The sequence below is a fragment of the Eurypyga helias genome, unplaced genomic scaffold (assembly GCF_000690775.1).
Source record: "Eurypyga helias isolate BGI_N326 unplaced genomic scaffold, ASM69077v1 scaffold12061, whole genome shotgun sequence".
Lineage (NCBI taxonomy): Eukaryota > Metazoa > Chordata > Aves > Eurypygiformes > Eurypygidae > Eurypyga > Eurypyga helias.
The window spans coordinates 38,638-60,517 of NW_010231616.1; the positions used below are offsets into that span (position 1 = coordinate 38,638).

General features: G+C 40.8%; 1 protein-coding gene across 1 annotated transcript in view; it reads left to right on the forward strand.

Annotated features, from left to right (window-relative positions):
- Window positions 1-21,880, forward strand: part of ADARB2 (adenosine deaminase, RNA-specific, B2 (non-functional)) — a 106,631-nt gene that overhangs the window by 29,815 nt on the left and 54,936 nt on the right. The window contains exon 3 of the mRNA XM_010161145.1: window positions 17,673-17,787. Coding sequence (XP_010159447.1) covers window positions 17,673-17,787 — 115 coding nt within the window. The remainder of the gene's footprint in view (window positions 1-17,672; window positions 17,788-21,880) is intronic.

A 21,880-nucleotide genomic window follows, 5' to 3' on the forward strand; every position in this document is an offset into this window, starting at 1 on the left:
CTGGAGTTCCTCCCTCGCCTGCTCAAGACATGTCATGCTGCACCCTGCATGGGATAAATACGACATTTCCTTTGATCCCTCATTGACTCCTTAGAGTTAAAATGAGTGCACCTAAAGCTATACATCAAACGTCAGGGGTGGCAGCCTGCTGGAACGGTATCAATATTTGATGATGTATGGCTTGCTGGGAGGCATAGGAAATGCTGGCCGTGGCAGCTGTGACACCAGGGGCACTTTGCACTCACCCAGCCATGATTGCACCCAGAGCTGCGGGAAGGGGTAGGAGAACCGTGCCTGTGTGGTGGGATGTGCCTGCAGATCCGAGAGGGGACTATGCAGAAGAGCAGGGCCACTTCCCAACTATCGCCACGCTTGTTTTATTCAGTGCACTTGCTTGCCTATGCAATTAGTATGTCCAAATTGGGATTATGAGCATCTTTATTCACTCTGGAGTCGGTACAGTAGTCCCTCCTGCTGCCCAAGTAAGCACTCCCCTGAGCAAGGCAAATGAGGGCAGTAGTAAGCTAAAAGCATTTACAGTAAAATCAGTGAAGCTGTGCAGACCTACATGCTTGGGGTTTTTGTATCGCTGCTCACCAAAAAAACTCTTTGCCTCCATCTATCTATTTACTCCAGTTATCCATCACTTACCTTGGACTTCATGACTTTTCATTCTTATTAACTCTGCAGATATTGTTGGAAGTTTTTCCGTATGACCCACAAAATGCATAATAAGGAAGGTTTAGGTCAGAGTGCTGAAACTTTGTAATTTCTGTAAAATACACTGCAGTGATTTCCTGGTTTCTAGCTAGCTTTCTCTAGCATGAAAAAGGAAAAGAGCCAGGCACTGCACTGTTGCTGATTTATTATCTGCTCTTATGCCACCCCTGGGTGGTGGTAAGAAGCTCTGGGCAGTCTCTGAATCTGGGGTAAAGGTGAAAAACTACTGAAAGAAATTAGCTTAATTCTTCTTATATGTGGTCTCTCCTCATCCAGTACCTGATCCAAATCCAGGACTTGCATTCATCTCACTAGCTGGTAGTCCTCCTACTAACCCACAATATTAATCTATTTGCAGAAAGTCTCCCAGCTGATGTCAGGGATGATCACATTTTCCACTGTATGCACTGAGTAACATCCTTGGCTTGATGTGTGGCAGGTTGTGTCTCTCTATCCAGCACTAGATTGTACCACCTGGATGTGGTGTCATAGATCTTCCCTAGTCCTGCTCTTATGCTATGCATCTGTAATGATCAGGATCCCTCTCTTCTCCAAGGGGACTAGAAATAACAGCAGGAGAAAAAAGGAAAAGAGGAAAGCATGACTGAAGGGTAGAAGGGAAGAAGGGAAAGGAGTTAGTGTGGGATAACAAGACAAACCTTTGTAAAGAGCATCTGAGAGTGATTCAGAAGAAATAGTGAAAAGCCGAAGGGTGAAAAAATGGTAATCAAGCAAGTAGTGTGAGAGAAAGAGTGGAGACATCTGGGAGGAAAGGCAGAGGACAAGGACTATTGGCTGTCATCTTTTGCTTTTTTGCAAGACTAAAGTTCTTTTCCTATTGAGTGAGTCTGTTTCAATATCCGATCCCTTGTTTCATACGGTGGTTTATAGTCTGTCTACATTCCATAATTGAGAGCTGCTATTTGCAATTCCCTGCAGTAAGTTCTGAGTGACTGATTTTTAGTCATTGAGATTTTTAGAAATAGTACTAGTTAGCAAAAGACATGCTACGGGTATACATCAATGCCAGTTGGTCCCAAAAAAATGTGTTGATAGGCATCACTGATAGCCATTAGCTATTCCAAATTTCTACAAATGTAGACTGAAATTCAATGCACAAGCAAATTTTTTAAAAGCTTTGCATAAAAAGTTGAACTCATGAAATAGCAGAAATGTTCCACTTTTAAAGACATAGTAAGTCCAAAACAAAACCTTCTTAAGCAAAGGTACACTTTTCTATGGATTTCTTCAAGGCTTTTCTTCAAGGAAAAGCAGAAACTTTTCTAAAATTATCAGTGATGATGGATTAGAAGGTGGTTTTTGAAGTGCTATACCACTAAAAAGAAAGCATGCTGGATGGTAGGCTCAGTCATACCCAATTAGACTTGCCGCATGTAAATGAATATACCTCATCCTATTCTTATTAATTGAGGACCTCAGCAGCTGTGGTTCCTTTGCCAAAACGGGCAGGAACATGTGCCAGTCATTAATAATTATTTCTTTCTTCTTCATTTTGTGCTAGTTCCTGCCTTTTGAGCTGGGTTTTACATTTGAGGCTTTCTAAACAAAAATTCTCCAAGTAGATTGTGTTGTGCTCCCTTTAAGGGACTTTGCTAATCTCTGAAGAGATTTTAGAAACATTTGTGATATGACGGTTCCTGGATCCTCGGCCTTCCTGCGGAGGAATAAGACCACCAGCTGAGGGGGCTGCTTCTCTCTCATCCTGCACTATGTAGAACACCTGTGAAGCTGGTGCAAGCTGCATTTTTCTCATGCCAAGTAATGAACTAGAATCAGCCCTTGGTCTCCCTAAGCCCAGGTAAGCCAATTTCTGCTTAAAACAAGGCAAAATGAGCACCTTAGCCCATTTTTTTAAATACAGGGGACACAGATGGAAGGATGGCTTTGCGGTGTCATCTCCCATTGGCATGCACATGTCGAATGACTGGATTTATAGATGAATTTCACCTGCAAAGGAAGTAAGTGTTCATTTTGTCTCTGACGCAGATGAGCTGTCCCATGTTGCTGACATGCTAACACCATAATGGCAATGCTTCACTTAGACACAGAGATTCACATACTGAGGCCATGAGAGAGGTAATCTCTGGGGTATTTAGGCAGATAAATGAAGGTAGAGAAACTGAGGCACAGGGATTTGATAGCTGCTTCAACAAAATGTTTGCTCACCAGGTCTGTCATTTCTATATCAAAAAGCATGACAGACTGAAGTCCTTGGCGTCACATAACGAGGGCCACCTTACATCTAGTTTGGACCTGCAATGAAGCTGAGCTTTTCAAAGGCCTCCAACCATCTGCCTATGCAAGTTTGATACTTAAAAAACCCAAGGGAAGCTCAGGTTTTGTCCTTTTATGTGGTATGACAATGCATTTTGCAATGACAGTAAGTTCCCTCAAGTGTCTCCCAGTTTTTTTACCCTGAGAGATATGCCATCATCCTTGTCTCACAAGATATCTTTGTACCTGTTTGATGAGAGTTTGTTCTGTGGGGTTTTTTTTTAATTTCTATCAGCACAAAATTATTAGGGACAAAATAATAGTAGTAAAGCCTGAGGTGTTAAAGTTTGGCTAAAGAAAAAAAGGGTAGCACTACTACATCCCTGTGAGATGCTGTATAACTGAGTTTCCAACAGTTAAACCCTCTATGTGCTAAAGAAACCATAAAACACATTACACGTGGTATGGATTCTAGCAAAACTGTTGTTGAGATGTGTTGAAAATGTCAGCTAAAAAAAGCCTTCTTAACCACCTTAATATATATAAAATGGCAATCTACAATTTGGCATGACATACGCATATATATATATATAAAGTACGTGACAAAATACAACTGTACCACATCATTTAGCCAGCAAGGGTAAGACTTATTCTGTTTGTTTTCCAGGTCACAGGGTCTGTGATAATTTTATTAGCTGCTGAAATTTATTTTTACTGTGTTCCAAGGACAATGTTAAGTGTACAGGGCTCCTGTTATTGGCAATGAAAATTAATATCTAGGACATTTCAATAGGATCTGAACATTTCACTACAAAAGCATGGCAATGTAATGAATGTAGAGCTAAATTGTATTTAGGAAAGGGGATTTTATTCCTTTTTCTGGTGTAAGGAAATCACTTTATTCTGATCACTTACTGCTGGTACCTGTTCACTATTACTAACCACTGAAACTGAAGGGATACACAACATATTTAGTCTGCTGCTGAGAGCCAGTAGATCTGGGCTCCCTGTATGGTCAGGGAGAGAAATCATCTCCTATGTGAAGAGATGGCTGGAATATGGCCGTCACGGGTCTTTCATGACTCCGTGGGCTGACCGCTGGAAATGAGGGGAGCTACTGAAACGTTCCCCTAGAAATATCAATGCCAAACATTCAACAAGAGGTGAAGAATGTTCAGTTTCCTAAACCCACCCCTCCTAACACAGCCCCTTCTGGTGTAGCCAACTGTCCAGGGACAACTGCACTGCTTTCCATCAGGTCACACTGTCCCTAGGAACTAAAGCTTGTTATCTGTTACAGAGAGATGTTACAACTCACCAATGTTTGGCTGTTTGGCTCAAAATACATTTTAGTGTTATTAGTCAAGGACACAAAGATGTATGACAACATTGCGTCCTTTCACAGCACAAACTGAGTTGAGCCATCTCTTGATTGCCCATGGAAACAGAGGGTTGGAGTAGCCCAGGACACAGATAAAACAGACTAATATGCAGATTAGCTTCAAGGAACATACTGGATGATAAGAAGAAGGAAACAAAAAAAAGTAAGGAAGAATGAATATGAAAAGAAATAAAGAAAGCCTGTGTTGGCTGTGGAGGACAGGGACTCTGAGGTACAGTTGAGTTGCCCAGCCCTGTGTTACCCAGCCATTTGTCAAGACAGGTATCTTGGGGCACACTGTGGAAGTGTCAAGAAACCATCAAACAGGTGAAAGAGGCACTGTAGAGCTCAGGGATGGCTTCAAGGCATACAGCTCGGAGAAGGGATATTTTGGCACTTCGACACAAAAACCATAGAATCACATTTCCCCACTCGGTGACCTTGCAGAGCACTGTCTGCATCATGAAAAATAAAATGTGCTCATTTGAGCTGTCACTGTTGTATGGGCAAAACATTATTATTATGATTGCATTACTTCACGACTAACCAAATGCTAAAATGCAGTAGATCACCTCCCATTTCCCCGCCAAGAGATATGATGGCTTTTCTTTCTCTCTCCCCTTCGCTTTTTCTGTTTTTTTTAATCAGTTTCATTTCCAAACAGAAGTTGTGTGAGTCAGATCAGCAGTGCTCAACCTTGGCAAGGTAACTGCAGTTTTAATGTTTTGTCAGATATAATCAATAAGACTAAGTCTGATGCTTTGAAGTTCCTGTCTGAGGTTTCCTTCCATTCACTCTCCAAAACACAGCATCTACTTGCACTGTACAATTCTGCAGTGGGGAAGGGAGAAATGGCTGACCAGGTCTGAGTGTGTGTGGTGTGCACAAGTTCACACAGACACACACACACGCGCTTTTGTGCCCATGCTGCTCTCGAAAAGAAAAAAACACAAACCACTTCTAGAGGAGACTTTGCCAACCTGCTACTCACCTGTGAAAATGAACTATTCAGATTAATTACCTGACAAAGGCTGGACCACAGCTGTCAGCTCAAAACGAGTGTAGTGTGTCAACGAGAAACAAAACCTGAGACATGCTGGAAGGGCTTTGTGTTCTTTTCTCTCTTCTTTTTTTTTATTATTCTTTTTCTTTTGGTTTTTGTTTTGTTTTGAAGTGTTGCAACCACTTACTATTTGCCTTGCCAAGACTCTCTGGTCTCGGAGCACGCCTGTGTTGGGATAAACTGCTCAGACATGGAGCAAGAGGACTGCCAACTGCAAGGCTACATAATTAGAACAGAATCAGGAATACTAATGAGGTAGCTGCAGTATTAACCAGTGCCACCAGTATCACACAGATGGTGATTAAAATGGTGATAGCTGCATGAGCTTCATACTGGTTGCAGCTTTTTACTCATCCTGCAGTTTTTCTCCTGGTGTAGACCAGGCAGGTGCCCTCCGTGCTCTGTTACTGTGTGCAGGATACAGCTGCTATCAGGGCTCAGCACAGCCACAGGGCCAGCACTGACCATAGCAGGGCTGTTTTACTGCTCATTCTTCCGTATTGCCTAGGTCTAAAGCTAGGCACCATGTAGAGAGCAGGGATGGACAGGACAGAGATAATCCCATGGTAAGCTTGGTCATAAATTGAAGTAAAACAGTACTTTGACCTCCATCTATATTACAGAAGTCATGCACATGGCTTCTCCAAAATGTTCCTATTTTGCAGATTGGAAGCTGAGGCAGGGACTGACAGCATGTCTGGCATGAGGCTGCAAGGGCTCTAGGAACAGGGGCAAAAACTCAGCCCAAATCCCTGAGCCCTTCCCTCCCTGCCTGTCAGACTCAAAAATGCTTCTTTGTGCTAATTTGACCATAGCGAGAACAGCACTATGAGATGTTGCAGTTTGAAGCCTGTATCAGACTTGGGAAGGGTCCTGATCCTGTAGTTGAAATGTTTGCAGTGCAGGCAAGGGTGACCTGGTCGGCAGTGAGTGCGTAAATCACTGCTCAGCCTGGGGCCACCTGAACTGCTACCCCATCCATTACACCTCCAGTTGTTTGCAAAGCCTTTCTCCAGCCGGGGGGAATTTTCAGTCAGATGCATGTAGAAATTCTCAGATTAATTTGATTTTTGAGGGGGAGGAAGGGGGATTTAAGTGAGGAGTTTGTTTCTTTGTGTTTATTTCTCCCCTCCGAGCTGCCTTTCATTGCGCATTTACTAGTTCTGGAAGACAACACCCTGCTGACACTTAGAGAAGCATCAGTGAATAAAGTCTGTTGTACAGGCTGCAAAGCCATCTGGACTTTCTACTGAAAAGGTTGGACATGGTTTTAGGCAAGATTTTATCACGCCTGAAAAAAAAACTTCTGCACTCAGTACCTCTTCCAAGGTTGATGTCAGATATTTTTTTTCTTTTGTCGGTTGCAAAACAAAAAAATTGACAAACAGTTGGAAGGCAGTAAGGATGGAGATATAAATCTCTAGAGGAAGCTTTGTCAAAGGTAGGAGAGTATAAACAAAAAATAAATTAGTTTTGGTGTTATCAGAAACTGGACAGGCTTTGATTTGTATAATAGTTTGTCTGGGTTTCCAGACCACCTAGGCAATGCTTCTGTGAGGCTAAGCACAGGTTTGCTTGAAGAGGTGGGGAAAACAGTTAAACACATAATCATAGGAAGAGAGAGGGATGAAGAAAGGTAAGACAAAGTGCGATGGCAGACAGCCTTGAAATCCTCTGCTTTTTTTGCTTTTATTGTTTTGAGGGACTCCAAGCAACATGTTTTACCTTGCTTTCCATATTCATTAGCTCTCAAGTCCAAGAATTTTGTGTAGTCCCTGTGTGTTACAACCCCCTCCAGGTTTTGGCAGGACAGGTTTTTAGACTGAAAAGGGTAGTGAAAGGCTTGTATGCCAGATCCTCCTTGCTGAGGAGCCCTGTGAGGAGAGTAGGAGATAGAAACATGCTGGATGTAATTTATTGGAGTGCCCTTTAGGTTATGTGCATCTTAGCAAGGGAAATAACATCCAGTGATTACCTTAAAAACAGAGATTGGTGACACACTTTTATATATTCTGAGAGGTGTATATGAAGCTGGTTATTCCTCTTTTCTCTGTGGAATTGCACTTTGAATTCTTTTTTACCCCATGGCCGTACACAGGAGCCCAGGCATGTAATGCCACACACCTTACAGATCCTTAGAGGTATCCTTCCAGAGGTATGGTATGCTAATAAAAGAAATTTATTCGTATTTGTATTATGCTATATTTTTTTTTGCTCTAAGGGAAGCATTGCACATTCTATTTCTTGTCTTTGACATTGACTTACCTGAGCTAAATATTAAAGCTTGTTTTCTCCCTATTTACCAGTAATATAGGAACAAATATATTTACCAATATGACAAGAATTTTATAGGGTTTAGTCCATTTGTAGATAAACTGCTTTAGGAATTTTATGTGACTAGTTAAATAAATAGAAAGAATTCAGTTTGAATTTAATTAGTGGGTTTATTAATTTATTTTTTGTCTTTTTCTTCCCAAGAAGCTCTTCTTTCATTGTGCACAGCGAATAAATCACTTAAAGAAACTTTCCCATGATGAGGAAGTTTTCGTAAAGATTTTCTTTGCAGTAAGAAATTTGAGCTGGAAGTGAAAGCTGTAACATTGCACAGGCAGATCCTTTCCAGCTCTCTCATAGTTACAGTCCCCAGAGAAGCTCATCCCGTGGAGGGCAGCTCTCACAGTGCCACTCCACAGTCTCCTGGCCTCACGCTCAGTCCTTCCCTGGGCTCTTGTTTAAAGAAAAGTCTGCTGAGACAATGGGGTTTGGCCAAAAATGTTGTCATGGGGTTTAAAAAGACCATTCTCTGGTTCAAGATGTGGACACTTGTTTAAGACTTTCTTGACTAGAAATGGAGGGTAGGGTGGTGGGGAAGTGATATTCAGCTTTTACAACATGGGCTAAAAGTAATGTTGAATTTTTAGCTTCAGATACAGATTCTCAGCAGATATGAAACAGTAAAACTCTTAATTTCAGCAATGTTAGGTTAATTACTTGTGTTTGTTCAATAAGGGACAATAAATCAGGAAGAGACTGGTTTTAGCCCTGGCCTCAGGCATACACCAGTCCCGAATAGCTCTGTTGGGTGCCTGAATGGCAATTGGGATCCAGCAGAAATCACAGTTCTGCCTCTTCTGGCACAAAGCCAGCGTAGATGGTGGGAACTGTCCCTGCTAATTACACATTTGAGGAGAAGCCCAGAGAAGAGTGAGGTAGCTGAAATGTAGATTGCCTTGCCATCCCTCCCAGCCAAGGGAAAGGTTGTTAGCAAGGTTACAGCTGGATTCGAGAATCATTACAGCAAATGACAGCAAGATCTTTAACAACAAGAAAGGAAAAATCCCAATGTCTGTATAGTAATTGCCACGCAGTGTATTATGTGCCTTGCTCTGCAGTGATTCAGAAAGTTGAATCGTGCAGTGCCTTGCTGGGATCAGCAGTTCAGAATAGATTAAATTTGTTTTGGACACTGCCTGCACCCTGCTTTATCTAACAAAGCATATGTGTGATGGGGAAGGCTCTTAATAGCACAGCTCCTTAATGAGAACCATAAACACAGGCGTAGATTTTCAAAGTGATGCTCAAGGGGTTTGAGCAAGTGCTGTTCTCTCCCTGCTTTGAACATTTACCCAAGAGCTGCTAACTGGTTAGGCTTCGGGAAGAGAGTGGACCTCGAACAGCAAAAGAGTATTGTATGTGACGAGGGTTTTGCCACCGTTAGTTTCCAAAGGATATTCGTTTTAATGCACCTAAGAAAGATAAAGTGAGGAAACAGAAAACTGAAAGGACAATTCTGAGATAAAGCATTGATTTTATTAAAGAGAGATAGCTCATAATATGAATCTAAAATCTAGTTTTTTATAGAGACCATAAAAGCCTTTTTACAGACTTAGCCATACCTAGGCACTGGTGGCTTTATAGAGCTTTTATCTAGTTAAAGAAAACCCATTCGTGCTAATTTAATATCTGTAGTGTACAACAGCTTGACACCTGAGGCTTGTCCTAAAGCAGGCACAAGGCTGCAAAGCGAACACTTCTTCATTGTTTTAAATTATTCAGCACTTGCAGCCAACCTTATGTGTGTCTCAGTAGGAATAAGGCTTTTGGGTTAAGGATCAGTGAAAGAAAAGAAAAAAGGCAAACAAACAACCCCTCCTTTCTGGCGTTTGTTAGCAGGTGCAGTGTTGACTTCAAGAATGATTCTGCAAAATAGGTATGGACATTCTTCATTACCCGAGCGATAAATGCAGAGCTGTACTCAGAAGCAGCAAAGCTGGAAACTGAGCATGGCCTCCTTTAGGGAACAACTGTTCACGTCAGTGCAAAAGCTTGTTTCCTCTAAATTCATTGAAATGGTACTTACTGGTAGCATCTTTTTAGAGCAAGATGAATGCAGACAGCAGTGAATCAACCTCAAATAGGGGGGCTCATCTGTTAGCATCCTAACATTAACACACTAATGTGAATTTAAAGATTCTAATTAAACCTACATACGAAATGTTTTCCTACTAAATAGAAAACCGTACTTTTTGGAGGAGCTGGGGCATTTGGATTTGACAGCATTTCCTTTTTCAATAGTATGCTTATTTTATGTGTTCTATTTTCTTTCAGTCACTCCAGGGGTTTCTGAAACAAATAAAAAGACACATTATATTACATTTGATTGATTCCCTGTAGTCAAGGTATATATTGAGAAAACAGACCAATTTTTTTCACTGAGCTTGTAGAATAAATTCCTGTTTGATCTTTGTACTTCCTACCACTGCTACAAATTTCTTTTGAGATATTCAACATTGATTAATCACATTTACAGGATCACATAGCAGTACACGTGTACACATTCAGAAGCTTTTTCATTATAACAGAACTCACATCATAGCTATCAGTTTCTAAATTTGTTACTCCCTCCCCAGATGCCCCAATAAAACTTGGGTTTACTCCCCATTTCAAATTTGATATCCATGTCAACAAATTCAACATTTTAAGAAAAAATTCTATGAACATTGGCACAGTACCTCTTTGCCAGTCACGGCTGACAATCTCACTGAAGAGGTTTAAGATAAAGCTTACTGGGACACTTTTTTGTTCCCCAGTAAAAAAGTGGAGGACTTCTAGCTTGCATTTAGCTACTCAAGAAACATCACAAGTGAGATGCCTACTGCAGCCTTTAATAATTGCTGGAACATATGCTGGGTATATGAACAATTCATCAAAATCTGATTTTTTTCTACGTCCTCATACTCATTAGAACAGGGTCGAATCTAAAACCTAAAGAAGTCATTGGGAAACCTCCTGGGCATACAGGTGCTGAGATTCACCAAGATGGAACTTAACTAACCCCACCATCCGTCCTTGTCTCATCTGAATTTCTCCATGCATGCTGTATCCTCCCAAACCCAGCAGGGAGTGGTTATCATTTTCATAAAGCCATAGGTTTACTGGGAAACCCAATAAACAAATGGCTGGGATATTCAGTAAATGATCACTAATGATATAAGCAATGGTGTGAAGGCAAATATGTTTTGTGGGGCCTGGGAGCAGAGCAATCAGCCTCCAGCCAGGCTGAGGGGAGGAGAGGAAAGTAGCCATCAAATAATCACTCAATGTGATTTGCACAGTCCAAACGTGTTGGTGAAGTCATTCGAGGTCAGCCGAGCCACTAAGGAGCCTTCATGAATGCAGACCAAATTTGGGACATTTGATGATTACGGAAATAAGAAACTCATTAGGTAGCTCAGCATCATATGTGGCTAACACATGTGTAGTAGGACTATGAACAGATGGGGGGCTGGTGAAAGCAATTCTTTTGACTGAATCAATAGCAGCTGTTGATCTTCCCCATCAATCTTGATAAGAAAACGGTGAGGATATTCAGTGTCAGAAGTGCATTATTGTTATTGGAGTTTTCATTAGAAGCTCAGTGTGGGAACATGTACCCAGCTGCTGTCTGTGCAGCACAGGCCCAGTCCCCTCTGAGAAGTGCAAATGAGGAGACCTCTCTGAATCAGGATGTACACAGGATATACGAATGCGGTCAGCTGAAATGAAAACATATAGCCAGACAAAATAAAACGATGTCCATCTAAGATAAAGCTAAGCCCATATACGCTGGCCCTGAGGGATAAGCCAAAACCAGACATAATGATCAATACAGTAGGAGTTATGATCAGAGAGAAATAATTACAGCACATCTCAAGGAAAGAACCACGATGAATTCCCTGGCAGCGCCTTGTTCTTTGAGTAATACTCTGTAGATGCTTGTGCCTGCTGAAGGAAGGCTGAGTTATGAGGGGCTGTGGACTGCAGCCTCCAGTCTAGCTGCAGAACTACTTGCATGACCTTTCTTAGAGGGTGTCACCACCATCAGTGCCATTTGCCTCACAGATCACTTGAGAGGTGGGTAAAAATCATCCCCTTTTATTTCTGGAGAAGTGGGACTCATGGCAAAGCAAGTGGTTTGCACTGAGGCTGCCCGGGAGCAGAGCAAGAAATGTCTCCAGCCTGCTCCCCACCTTCTTCCACAGGTCACCCTGCTTGTCCATTCCTCCAGGTCCTCCCTCAGCCCTTTTTGCTGGGCTGGTGGCGCTCCTGGTGACAGGAGTTAAATGGATGCTCAAAGACTGATGGTAGAGGGCAGCCCACAACCCTCAGCTATTTCTCTTCTCAAGGCTGCATCTTGAAGATGATGTAGTACCTGGGAAGAGCCTGACTAATTCATTGGCTCGAGGGTACAATCACTTAGCGATGAATCTCCAACTAGCTACAGCAAACTTATTTACAAGCTGGGGAGAAAGTGTGTTGTGTAGCAATTTGCTACACACCCTGACCAGGAGCAGTGCTTCAGGATTGATGTTCTCGGTGATGCGTTTTTCTCTCCTCCCATTTAGACAGTGAGAGTTCTCCACAGGAAAAAATACAAACTCCCACTATCAGCGAGTGTGTGTTTCCCCCTCAACCAGTAAAAAACAGGTGTGCACCTCCTTTTATCTGTGAAGGGAGTTGTGAACTTAATTCAATCTGATCCCAATCCATCGTGTCAACATTTATCCCCCAAATGTCAGTAATTTTCTGGAAAATAAAGTACTTGGGATACAGGAGAAACAGACCCCTTGGTGATATCTGTATAGCAGAATATTTTTTCCCATCCATATGCAAATCTAACCTTTTTGATATTTCAACCCTATAAACCCTAAAACAGGATTTCAATAGAAAATGTTTACTAAAGGCTTTCTCCTTTATAATCTATTGATTTTAATATCCTTACTACTCCTGTTGAATGTCAGTTTTACCCTGAAGACTCCCATTGCAAACTTGAACACATTTAATTATTTATACCATTTGAAATATTAGTGCTGAGAAATGACTAAAAGTTTTTGGTTCTGTAATGGTATGATCTAAAGTTTGATTTTCCTTTGTGAATAACACAAGTAATTTGATATGGTAATCAAGGACAGATGAATACTTCAGACAACACAGTGCAGTTTTAATAGTAACGACATCTATTTTTCATTTTTCCAGCCTCCTTGTATATGTTAAAATACAGCTCATTAAATACTGCTGGATCTCACAGTCTTTTTTTCACAGTGAAGTTTAGCATTAGGTTTTCTTTCTTCTGCCAGGCATCTGAACAATAATGGTTGCTTCCACCAGTGACAGTAGGCATTTAGGCAATGCTCATGGTCTGGGTGGAACCGAGAGCAGATTTGCCCCTTGATGTGGGTCCAGCACTCTTTGCCTTATTTATCTCACCCAATCTATTAGCAAGACTGAGCAAAGTTTTGATCTCGAAGAAATTGTTTCTGAGACAAATACTGTTTGTACAGAATAATCTATGTGAAGACCTATGAAAGGTAAGATTTTGATAGCAAGCAAACCGAAGGCAAGAGATTTGAAAGAAAGTGAGCACCTGGAAGGTCAGTTCTTACCCAGAGTCGCATTTTTTCCTCCCAACACACAGGCAAAGCCAGTGTGGCTGAGCTCACCCTGCCTGACTTGAGCACAGGTGTGCTTGAACTCCCATCTTTGCTACTTGAGCCTTATCTGGAGCATCTTTGAGTCAGGCATATGTTCCAGTAGCTTCAGAGACATTTTGCATCAGACACCACTTTCCAAGGAGATTTAACACCCAAACATAAGTCTTCTCTACGTCCAGCACTCAAGTGGCATTAGAGCATTTATTGTCCCATGTGCCTTGGTAAACATTTTCACAGTTCTGATTGTCCATATCTTTTTATTTTCCTCTGTCCAGTCCCTTTGTCCAAAGCTGCCATTTCTCTGTCATTACAACATCAGTGCAATTGCATGCACCTCTATTAATTGCACTGAATTTCTACTCTTCTTTTTCCTGCATCTTCTGAAATTTTCACTTTTTCTACTACCAACCTGGTATTTGTTCAGGAGCTGCCAAGATGTATTTGGCTTTTGCGTTTACTCCAGATGGAGACTTTTATTTTCGCTCGTACCTGGCAGAAGAAACTGTGGTATCACAAAACACAACTTTTCTCTGAGATTAATTATTTTGGTAATAGAGAATAACAAAAGAATGGTTCCTTTTATGTATGGTTTTTAAGTTATTTTTCACCATTCTCGACCATTCAGGAATGGTCGTCTGGATATGTATATTTAGTAGCCTAGGATTAATATTTAATAATAAAGCAAGAAAATCTCTGGAATGAAATGTAACACATCTCCACCGTATCTGTTCCAGCATGTATTAGATATATTTGTAATCAGTTTTGTCTTTGTGAAAACATTGAAATCCAGTCTAAAGACTTTACATAGGCAGAAATGCTGTCTCTCATTTCAGAGTACATGAATGGATCAGGCCAAATAGCTGCTCTGGTTAGTGGTAGAGAGGAAAGCAGCACTCTACAACTCTTGTAACTTATGGGTATAGGTCAGGAAAATAACCCCATATCCAGCTGTGCCATCAGGCCAGCTTTCGAGGGTGGATTATTCAAGGAAGTACACTGCATTACATGCATTGATCCTCAGGGTATCAAACCCCTTCCAGGGCTGAGCCATGCACCTATTGGTGTCTTATTTTTCTTTACCTGCAGAAAGAAACTGTTCCTTTTTCCTCCTTTCCATTGTAATTTGGAATATCCATTTGGAAACTTGGGGCAATATGATAGCCTATAAATGACCTCTCAGATTAGACACTATGTTTCTGGTTTGTTTTCCTGCACCCTGCATGTGTTCATGTATGTCACTCCTTTTCTTCTATTAATTTCACTGGCATCCTTTTAGGCAATGGATTCAAGCTGAAAAATATTCGCCTGACTTATTTTTGCTAAGAGGCTTCACATTTAATGGATTTGCTGTTCTTTAATGTCCCAGGTCACTCCCTGAGATCAGCAAATGCCGAATTCCTTATCGTTGCTAAATGTTATCTGAAGTCATGTCGTTATTTTGCCTTTAGTGAGTCTCTTTGCTCTCTGATTTTGGAACCTACTGCCAAATGAAGTAAAGAAAGCTCTGACTGTGGGGATTTCTAAATCCAAAGTTAAAAGTTATTTGTTCTATTTAGCATTTTTAAAACGATTCTTTTAGGAATTGTATGTGCCTCTAAGCTAATTAACTCTTAATGAGCACAAAATGCCCTGGGATGCAGATTTGGAGGGTACACCAGAATTGCAGGCTTGGATTGGACTGCAATGCTGCAGGAGATGAAATTTATGATTTGATTCTTTTTTTAAATGATGGTGCAGATAGCTTTATTGAGATACTCTTCTTCTTTCTTTCTTTCTAGTCTAAATAAAGCTGATCAGATTTTTCAGTCCACCATATGGGACCCAGTTATATCAGTCCTGCAAATACACTTTAGTTTTCCGTTATGGATGAAGTCACTCTTCAGTAGGGAAAACAATTTTAGAAACAAACTTTCATATTATGAAAGACAGGCAATGTTCCAGGGCTGAGCACTTAGCCAGAGCATCAGGAAATCAGAACACCTGGCTGTGCCCAGCTCCATGCTATTCCCCTGGACCAGTCCCTCACCCTTTTAGTGCCTTCACTCGCTCATCTGTAAAGCAACTATAATTGCATTTATATCACAAGGGTGCCTTGATGCTTGACAAATGAGAATTGACCCAAAATTCATCCTTCAGAAGCACTGTATGAGCAATACCTTGCTCACATGGTGGTTGTGGACAATTAGATTAGAAGAGGTAAAAATGCAATCAAAGTGAAATTCCATTTAGGAACTGTCAAACTGTTCCTGATAATTTTTCTTAGTTTTCGTCTAATTCTAGTGTAGAATTTTGCATGTATCTCGCAGAAAGGGTTTATATGGATCTTTCCTTCTTTTGTAACAAGCCAGCATGTTTTATTCCATGTTATATTAAACTGCCTTTTTGGGCAAATTGTTCCCAGAGCAACACCTTGGAAATCTGCATTTAACAAAACATAGGAAAACTATTGTGTCAAAGAAATCTTATCCTCTATGTATTTGAGCAAATTCCAATCACTTGCAATGATTGTCCATGGAAAACATACTCCTGGTTTTATGAAAAGAAGGTTGCATAATTGTTGGTATGTTTTATTTAATTAGATTTTTATATTTGCTATAATAATGTTTAAAAATTAAGCTCACTTTCTGCAACAAACTGTAGAAACATATGTTGTACAGCCTGCAGAGGCTCTCAGTGGCAGTAGTATTACCAATAATATTTGTGAATTACAATCTGTTTTCCTCTGAAAAATAGCTGTGTGTTCTCCCAGTTTAAAATAATGTTTTCACCAACATGTTTTCATCAACATTAAGAGTTTCAGGAGAAAAAGAATGGATAGGATCTTCTTAAATACATTTCCTTACTTCTGCATGGCTGTGGATCTTTCAGGGTGAGGGAGGCTAAATATCAGACTCAGAAGCTCCTCAGTGTGTGCCATGAACCTACTTAAAGAAAACAGGTGAATTCAAGACGACCTGTGTTACCAGAACCTCCCCCCAAGTAGCTTAGTCCAACATCAGGAGAAAAAATGGAACTAGTGCTTGTTCAAGCCACTTTTCCCAACAAGGGAACAATCGCCTGGGGCTAACCAGATTACAGGATGCCAGGAGGTCTCCTGTCAACACTCCAGAGCAAGCTCCAGCCCCCAGGGACTGCTCGTGGAAGGATTTGTAGGAACAGCTTGGTTTCCCACAAGAAACCTGGTCTCAAAAAAAAAAAAAAAGCAACCAACCTTTGGAGCTTACTTTCTTATGCTCAGACCTGCAAAGCACTTTAAGAACAACTCATGCTCACAAACAGTATTCCTCTGACTTATCTCTAATGTATGCTTGAAAGGCTCTGTGCCAAACAAAGTACAGAGATTAAGTAAAAGAAAAGATACTGAACATTGCAGCAGGGAAACGGTCCAAGTAGTGGTGTTCTCAGGAGCACCAAAGCTGGTCTAGGTTCATATTCATCCACACGCAGTTTGCAGCATTCACTTTTTAGACTTTTTGTCCTTCTTGGCTTCAGTAACCGACTTCCCAAGGCTCTCCCTGGTGATGGGACTCACTCAGTCCTGAGGGTTCAGACCACATGGTCTCTAGAGCCCAGTCCAAGGGAAACTTTGACCTTTCACCAAAGCTGCCATGCTCAGGAGGAGACCTGGCAGAACGGTCCCTCAGCACTACTGCACAACAGTGAACTCATGCAAGCAACATCTTTGGCAGGATGTCCAAGCAGAGGTTCCCCTTCCCATCCTCCCAGAGGCTGTCAAGGTGGAAGCAAGACAGACCATCGTACTCCTCTGACAGCATTAAACATAGCCCTGACTTCTGAGCTGGTCATTTTGCCTCAGCAGCTGTGAGTCATTAAGAACTCAACTTGAATGCAGAAATAGATAGTCTTTACTTATAACCCAGACCTCAGCTCCAACCTCAGGCTTCAGTGGGATAATGGAAATTTTCAGTAAGTGCTTTGATGGGACGCACGACCTCCTCTTCCGCTTACTACAATAAAATGGCTTAAGAACCAACAAATTTCCTGTGAAATGATCCCAGACCAATGTCTAGGAGACTGACAAAAAGCCAACTTTGAAATCTTCTCCCTTTGCCACTAATCCCAGTCAATACAGTACTCTAGCTTTAATGTGGCTAATCTGGCCATTTCTGAGGGTGATGTGGGTAGGCGATGGAGATATACTCCTTTTATCTTTGCTCTGGTAGGTGGTGTCTCATTCTAAAAGGACCCTCTCAGCAGTTGACAGCAGGTGACTAATCTGCAGAAACGCCCAGGTACTTCAATCAAAGAAAGTGAAAAAATTCTTTCTGACTGTGTCTTTCAGGATTTTGCCGACTCCATATACCAAATGGTTTCACAGAAGTTCCAGGAGCTGACAGACAATTTCACTTCCATGCATGCACGCCACAAAACTCTTGCAGGCATTGTGATGACCAAAGGTAAGATATCCTCTCATTTATTTTCTTCTGGTATTTTTCATGACTAAGTAATACATTATTTATCTGATCCACGGTATTGAAGGATGCTTTTACTCCCACACAGAAAAATAAATAGTAATGCAGAGAAAAGAAGCATTAAATATTTACACCTCAAGAAAGTTCACACAAAAATATTGACAACAGAGGTAAAGATTTATTCATAAATATGTCCCTACATTGCTTTGTTTACAGGACAAAATACAGACCTGCCTGATTTTGCATTTCTAATAGATGGGTTAGTTTTAGTTATCAATACAAAGTTGTATTATTTATTAACTGCTTGTTTAGATCTGGAAATAGTGAGTTCTTGTTGTACAAGCCTACCATAAACCTTCATTTATACTGGCAATAAAAGCAAATCTCAGCCCATTTCCTTTCCAGTCAAAAGAAACAAAACCCAGACCATGCACAGTTTTAATTCTGCTCTGCTCTAACTGTGGGAAATACTTATCAGCAGAGACAAAATTTTCACCCCTGTTAAGACTTAACTGATGGACACATACTATACAGAAATCATTAGCCCTTTGATGAAACTCTTGCACAGACGGTCTTTCTTTCTTTGTGAGCCTAGCTCAGCTGGGGCACCTTAGTATTCATGAGGATGTCAGCAGTGGAGATGCTGCCATAAACTCCATTCTCACTCAGACACATGGAGCAGTGGATTGAGTTTAGAAATGAGAGGATAAACTCAGAGGGAAAAGGCATGTATAATTCATCCAGGCTTGTCTTACTCCTTCCTTTCAACAGTTACATTAGCTAGATTCAATAGGGACATTTGTGAATATTACAAGGCAGCAGGATGGAGACAGGATTATCTGCTGTATCGTTTCCAACCACAGAACATAAGCACAGCTAAGAGTTCTGTGCAGAGTAACTTAGTCTCCTCCTTTCTGATGTGAAAAGAGTGAGCAATCCTCTCCTGAAATGAGAAGTAGAGAAGTTGACCTAAAAGTCTTTTAGACCTCTGGTTGAAACTGAACTGTTCCTCAGCTGAATTTGTTGCGGTTTTTCTTAATCTGTTTTGGTTAGATTTTTTTATATTTCTTTAGGATCTGGAATAATAGATGAGTCTTCCATTTTTTAAGTGCTGCACAGACACAATGCTGTACAAACACAAAACGTGGTATATATGTTCTATAGACCACAGGATATATATTCAGAACCAAGAAAAATAAGAGGGAGTGTGCGATTGACTTAGGCATGTGAAAGATGCACAGCAGCTGCCGTGTCATAGTCAGATTTCTTTACTGTGGCGCTCATCAGATTTAAACAAGAAGTTCCATAATTTATTTAGAGGATCTCTTCCCAAGCAGGAGGACCACAAGGAATAATGTTTAAATATGCCTTTTATAAGAAGCTGAGTTACAGGAGCCAAGAATTGTTGCTTTAATGACGTTTCAAGGGGAGACTGTATACAGCTTAGTGTCCCTGGTCAATTTTCTCACCCTCAGGGTGTATTTTCCCTATAAAAATTTCATCTCATTCCTACCTTGCCAAATCATAGTCCCTGCTTCCTTTAGCACAGGCCTAGACCTGCTTTAAAAGGCATGATGGAGCCAACGCAGTCTCATTGCCACATGACCAAAGAAGCAGTCATATGAAGGACAGTTTAAAACCCCACACCATATAGGAAGAGAAGTTACCCAAAGGAATCATAACTTCCAAAATTGTGGCTGCTGAGTGCCTGCAGTGAGAGGGAAGAGAAGGAGCATGTCCAGACCCCTGCTAGCTTTGCTGAGCAGTTGGGGCTGTCTGTGTCTTTTTTCTGGGGAAGGAGTGAAAGTGTCCTCCCACCAGGGTTTTTTATGAGTCCTATGCCCTTAGTAGGATTTTACACATTTGTATTTCATATTTCTTCTTAGTCAGCATTAACACAAAGTATAATTTTACCTATGTTCACAAACCATTTCCCTCAAGGCTTCTGTTTTAATTCTTGAACTCCCTTTTATGTATTCCTTCAATCCGTCAGCCATCCAATTTGCCACTATCTTACTGGTTTTGTGGAGCCTAGAAGAGAAATTCACAGATATGAAGTGATTCACAGAAGATGCAAAGCTAGAAACAGCCTTCTCTTGGTAAATTTTCCAGGAAGATTTTAGTTCCTTCCAGCAAAAGAATGTCTGCCAACCATGGCAAGACGAATCATTTGCCATTTGTGTCATTATTTTCTATACTAAAGTTGTAGATTTGTGGTCTGTTCCCCAACGTCATTCCCAGAGTTAGCAAGGATCTTGACACACTCTGTTCAAAGATGGCACAGACACATTTCCCATATCAAACACTCAAATACCAATTTCCTGTGTTTTTAACATAGAATTTGGCAGAAAGCACTTAGACCTCTGCAAGCAATTTACTAATGACATCAAGAAAAACAAATCTGGTAATGTCTTGCTGCACTTACTACTGTACAGAACTATAACAGACAAAAATTAGGTTTTACCTTCATTTAAATTTAATGTCATCCCAACTAGAAACAGATTTATCTGTGCTTGTACAGTTTTCAGACAAAGCTGGTGAAAAGCACAATGTGATTCTGTGATAACTGCTGTTAAGATAATAAAAAATCTCTGGAGACGAAACAGAATTGTGCTAGATTGGTTTTCTTTTCCTGAACTCTGACATTTTTTCTGCCATTTCAGTTTCCCAGGGAAACCAAAGAGACTTACATTTGGACACTGTAATTGACTTATGCTGTAGCACCCAAGGCAAATTCCAAAGTAGCAGAAAGAAAAACATGTAGAAATTTATGTTATTGACTGACTGTGAATGTTCCGCAGTAATAAATTGATAGTCAGAAAAGCAGTAAGTCCAATATATTTAGATGTGCTTTGCTCTGAATTGTGATGAAAAGTTAAAATCTTGGTGTATTTTTGTGAAAGTAAGTTTTCAAAACATTTGATTAGTAGATATCAAGATAACCTTGAAAAATGTTCCTAGGTAGGAGCGAATTATCACACTGGATACCAGCTGATGTGATGTTATCTGATGTAATATAATAATTGAATATAATAATAATTCAAACATTAATATAACGGATCCTGAACTAAACATTTCAAAACGCGCAAATGTTGAAGTAAAATGTTTAACAGTTCTCCAGTTAAAATGTATTTGAAATCTGCCAGCCCTCTAAAACGTTCTAATTTTGTTGAAACACATTCAAAGAAGATTGTTCTATTAAAAATTGTTTGGTTGACTAGGAAAAATTGTTTAACAAGTAAGACATTGCATTCAAATCCTCCATGTAAAGCAAGCCATATTCCTATAGAATATCTGCAAGTAGCACAATAAGTATACCTGCTATTGTAACATAGTATTAACATTAATAGGGGGACCTAACTTTTATTGCATACTGACTATCCAAAGTAGTTCTCCTGACTTCTCTGAAGATATGATGGGTTCGCATATAGTAAATTAAGAGCATCTGTTCACCCATGGAAAAGGCAGTCCGGAGAACATCATGTCAAGCACAAAACATCACCTCAGAACACACATATCCAGGCATGTGATGGATGGAGTTAACTTTCCTCATAGTGTTTTGCATTTGTGGCTAAAACATGGTTGACAACACCAATGTTTTCACTATTGCTGGACAGTGCTTGCAAAGAGTCAAGACTTCCTCTCTCCCTTCCCCATCTCCAGTAAGCAGGTTGGGGTTGGGCAAGAGGCTCGGAGAGAACATAGCCATGGCAGCTGTCCCCAGCTGATGAAGGGGATATTCCAAACCGTATGACATTCTGCTCAGTAGTTAAAGCTTGAGAAAGAAGGAGAAGGGGGAGACTTTTGGATTTATGGCATTTGTCTTGCCTAGAAACCATGAACTATCTCATTATCCTAATCCACAAGTCCTCCTAGTCCTACAGGAGAGGGGAGTGGGCAGTAGCTGGGTGGGTGTCTGTCGTCCAGGATCAACCAACATTTCATTTCAGGGTGTGCAACAACAATAGCTGGTCACAGTGTTTCTTGCTGTCACAGATTAAGGTAACCTACCAGCTCCTGCCCTTCCTATGTGACTGTCTCTCAGGTGCAACTGGGACATCGTATTTTCACCCACTGG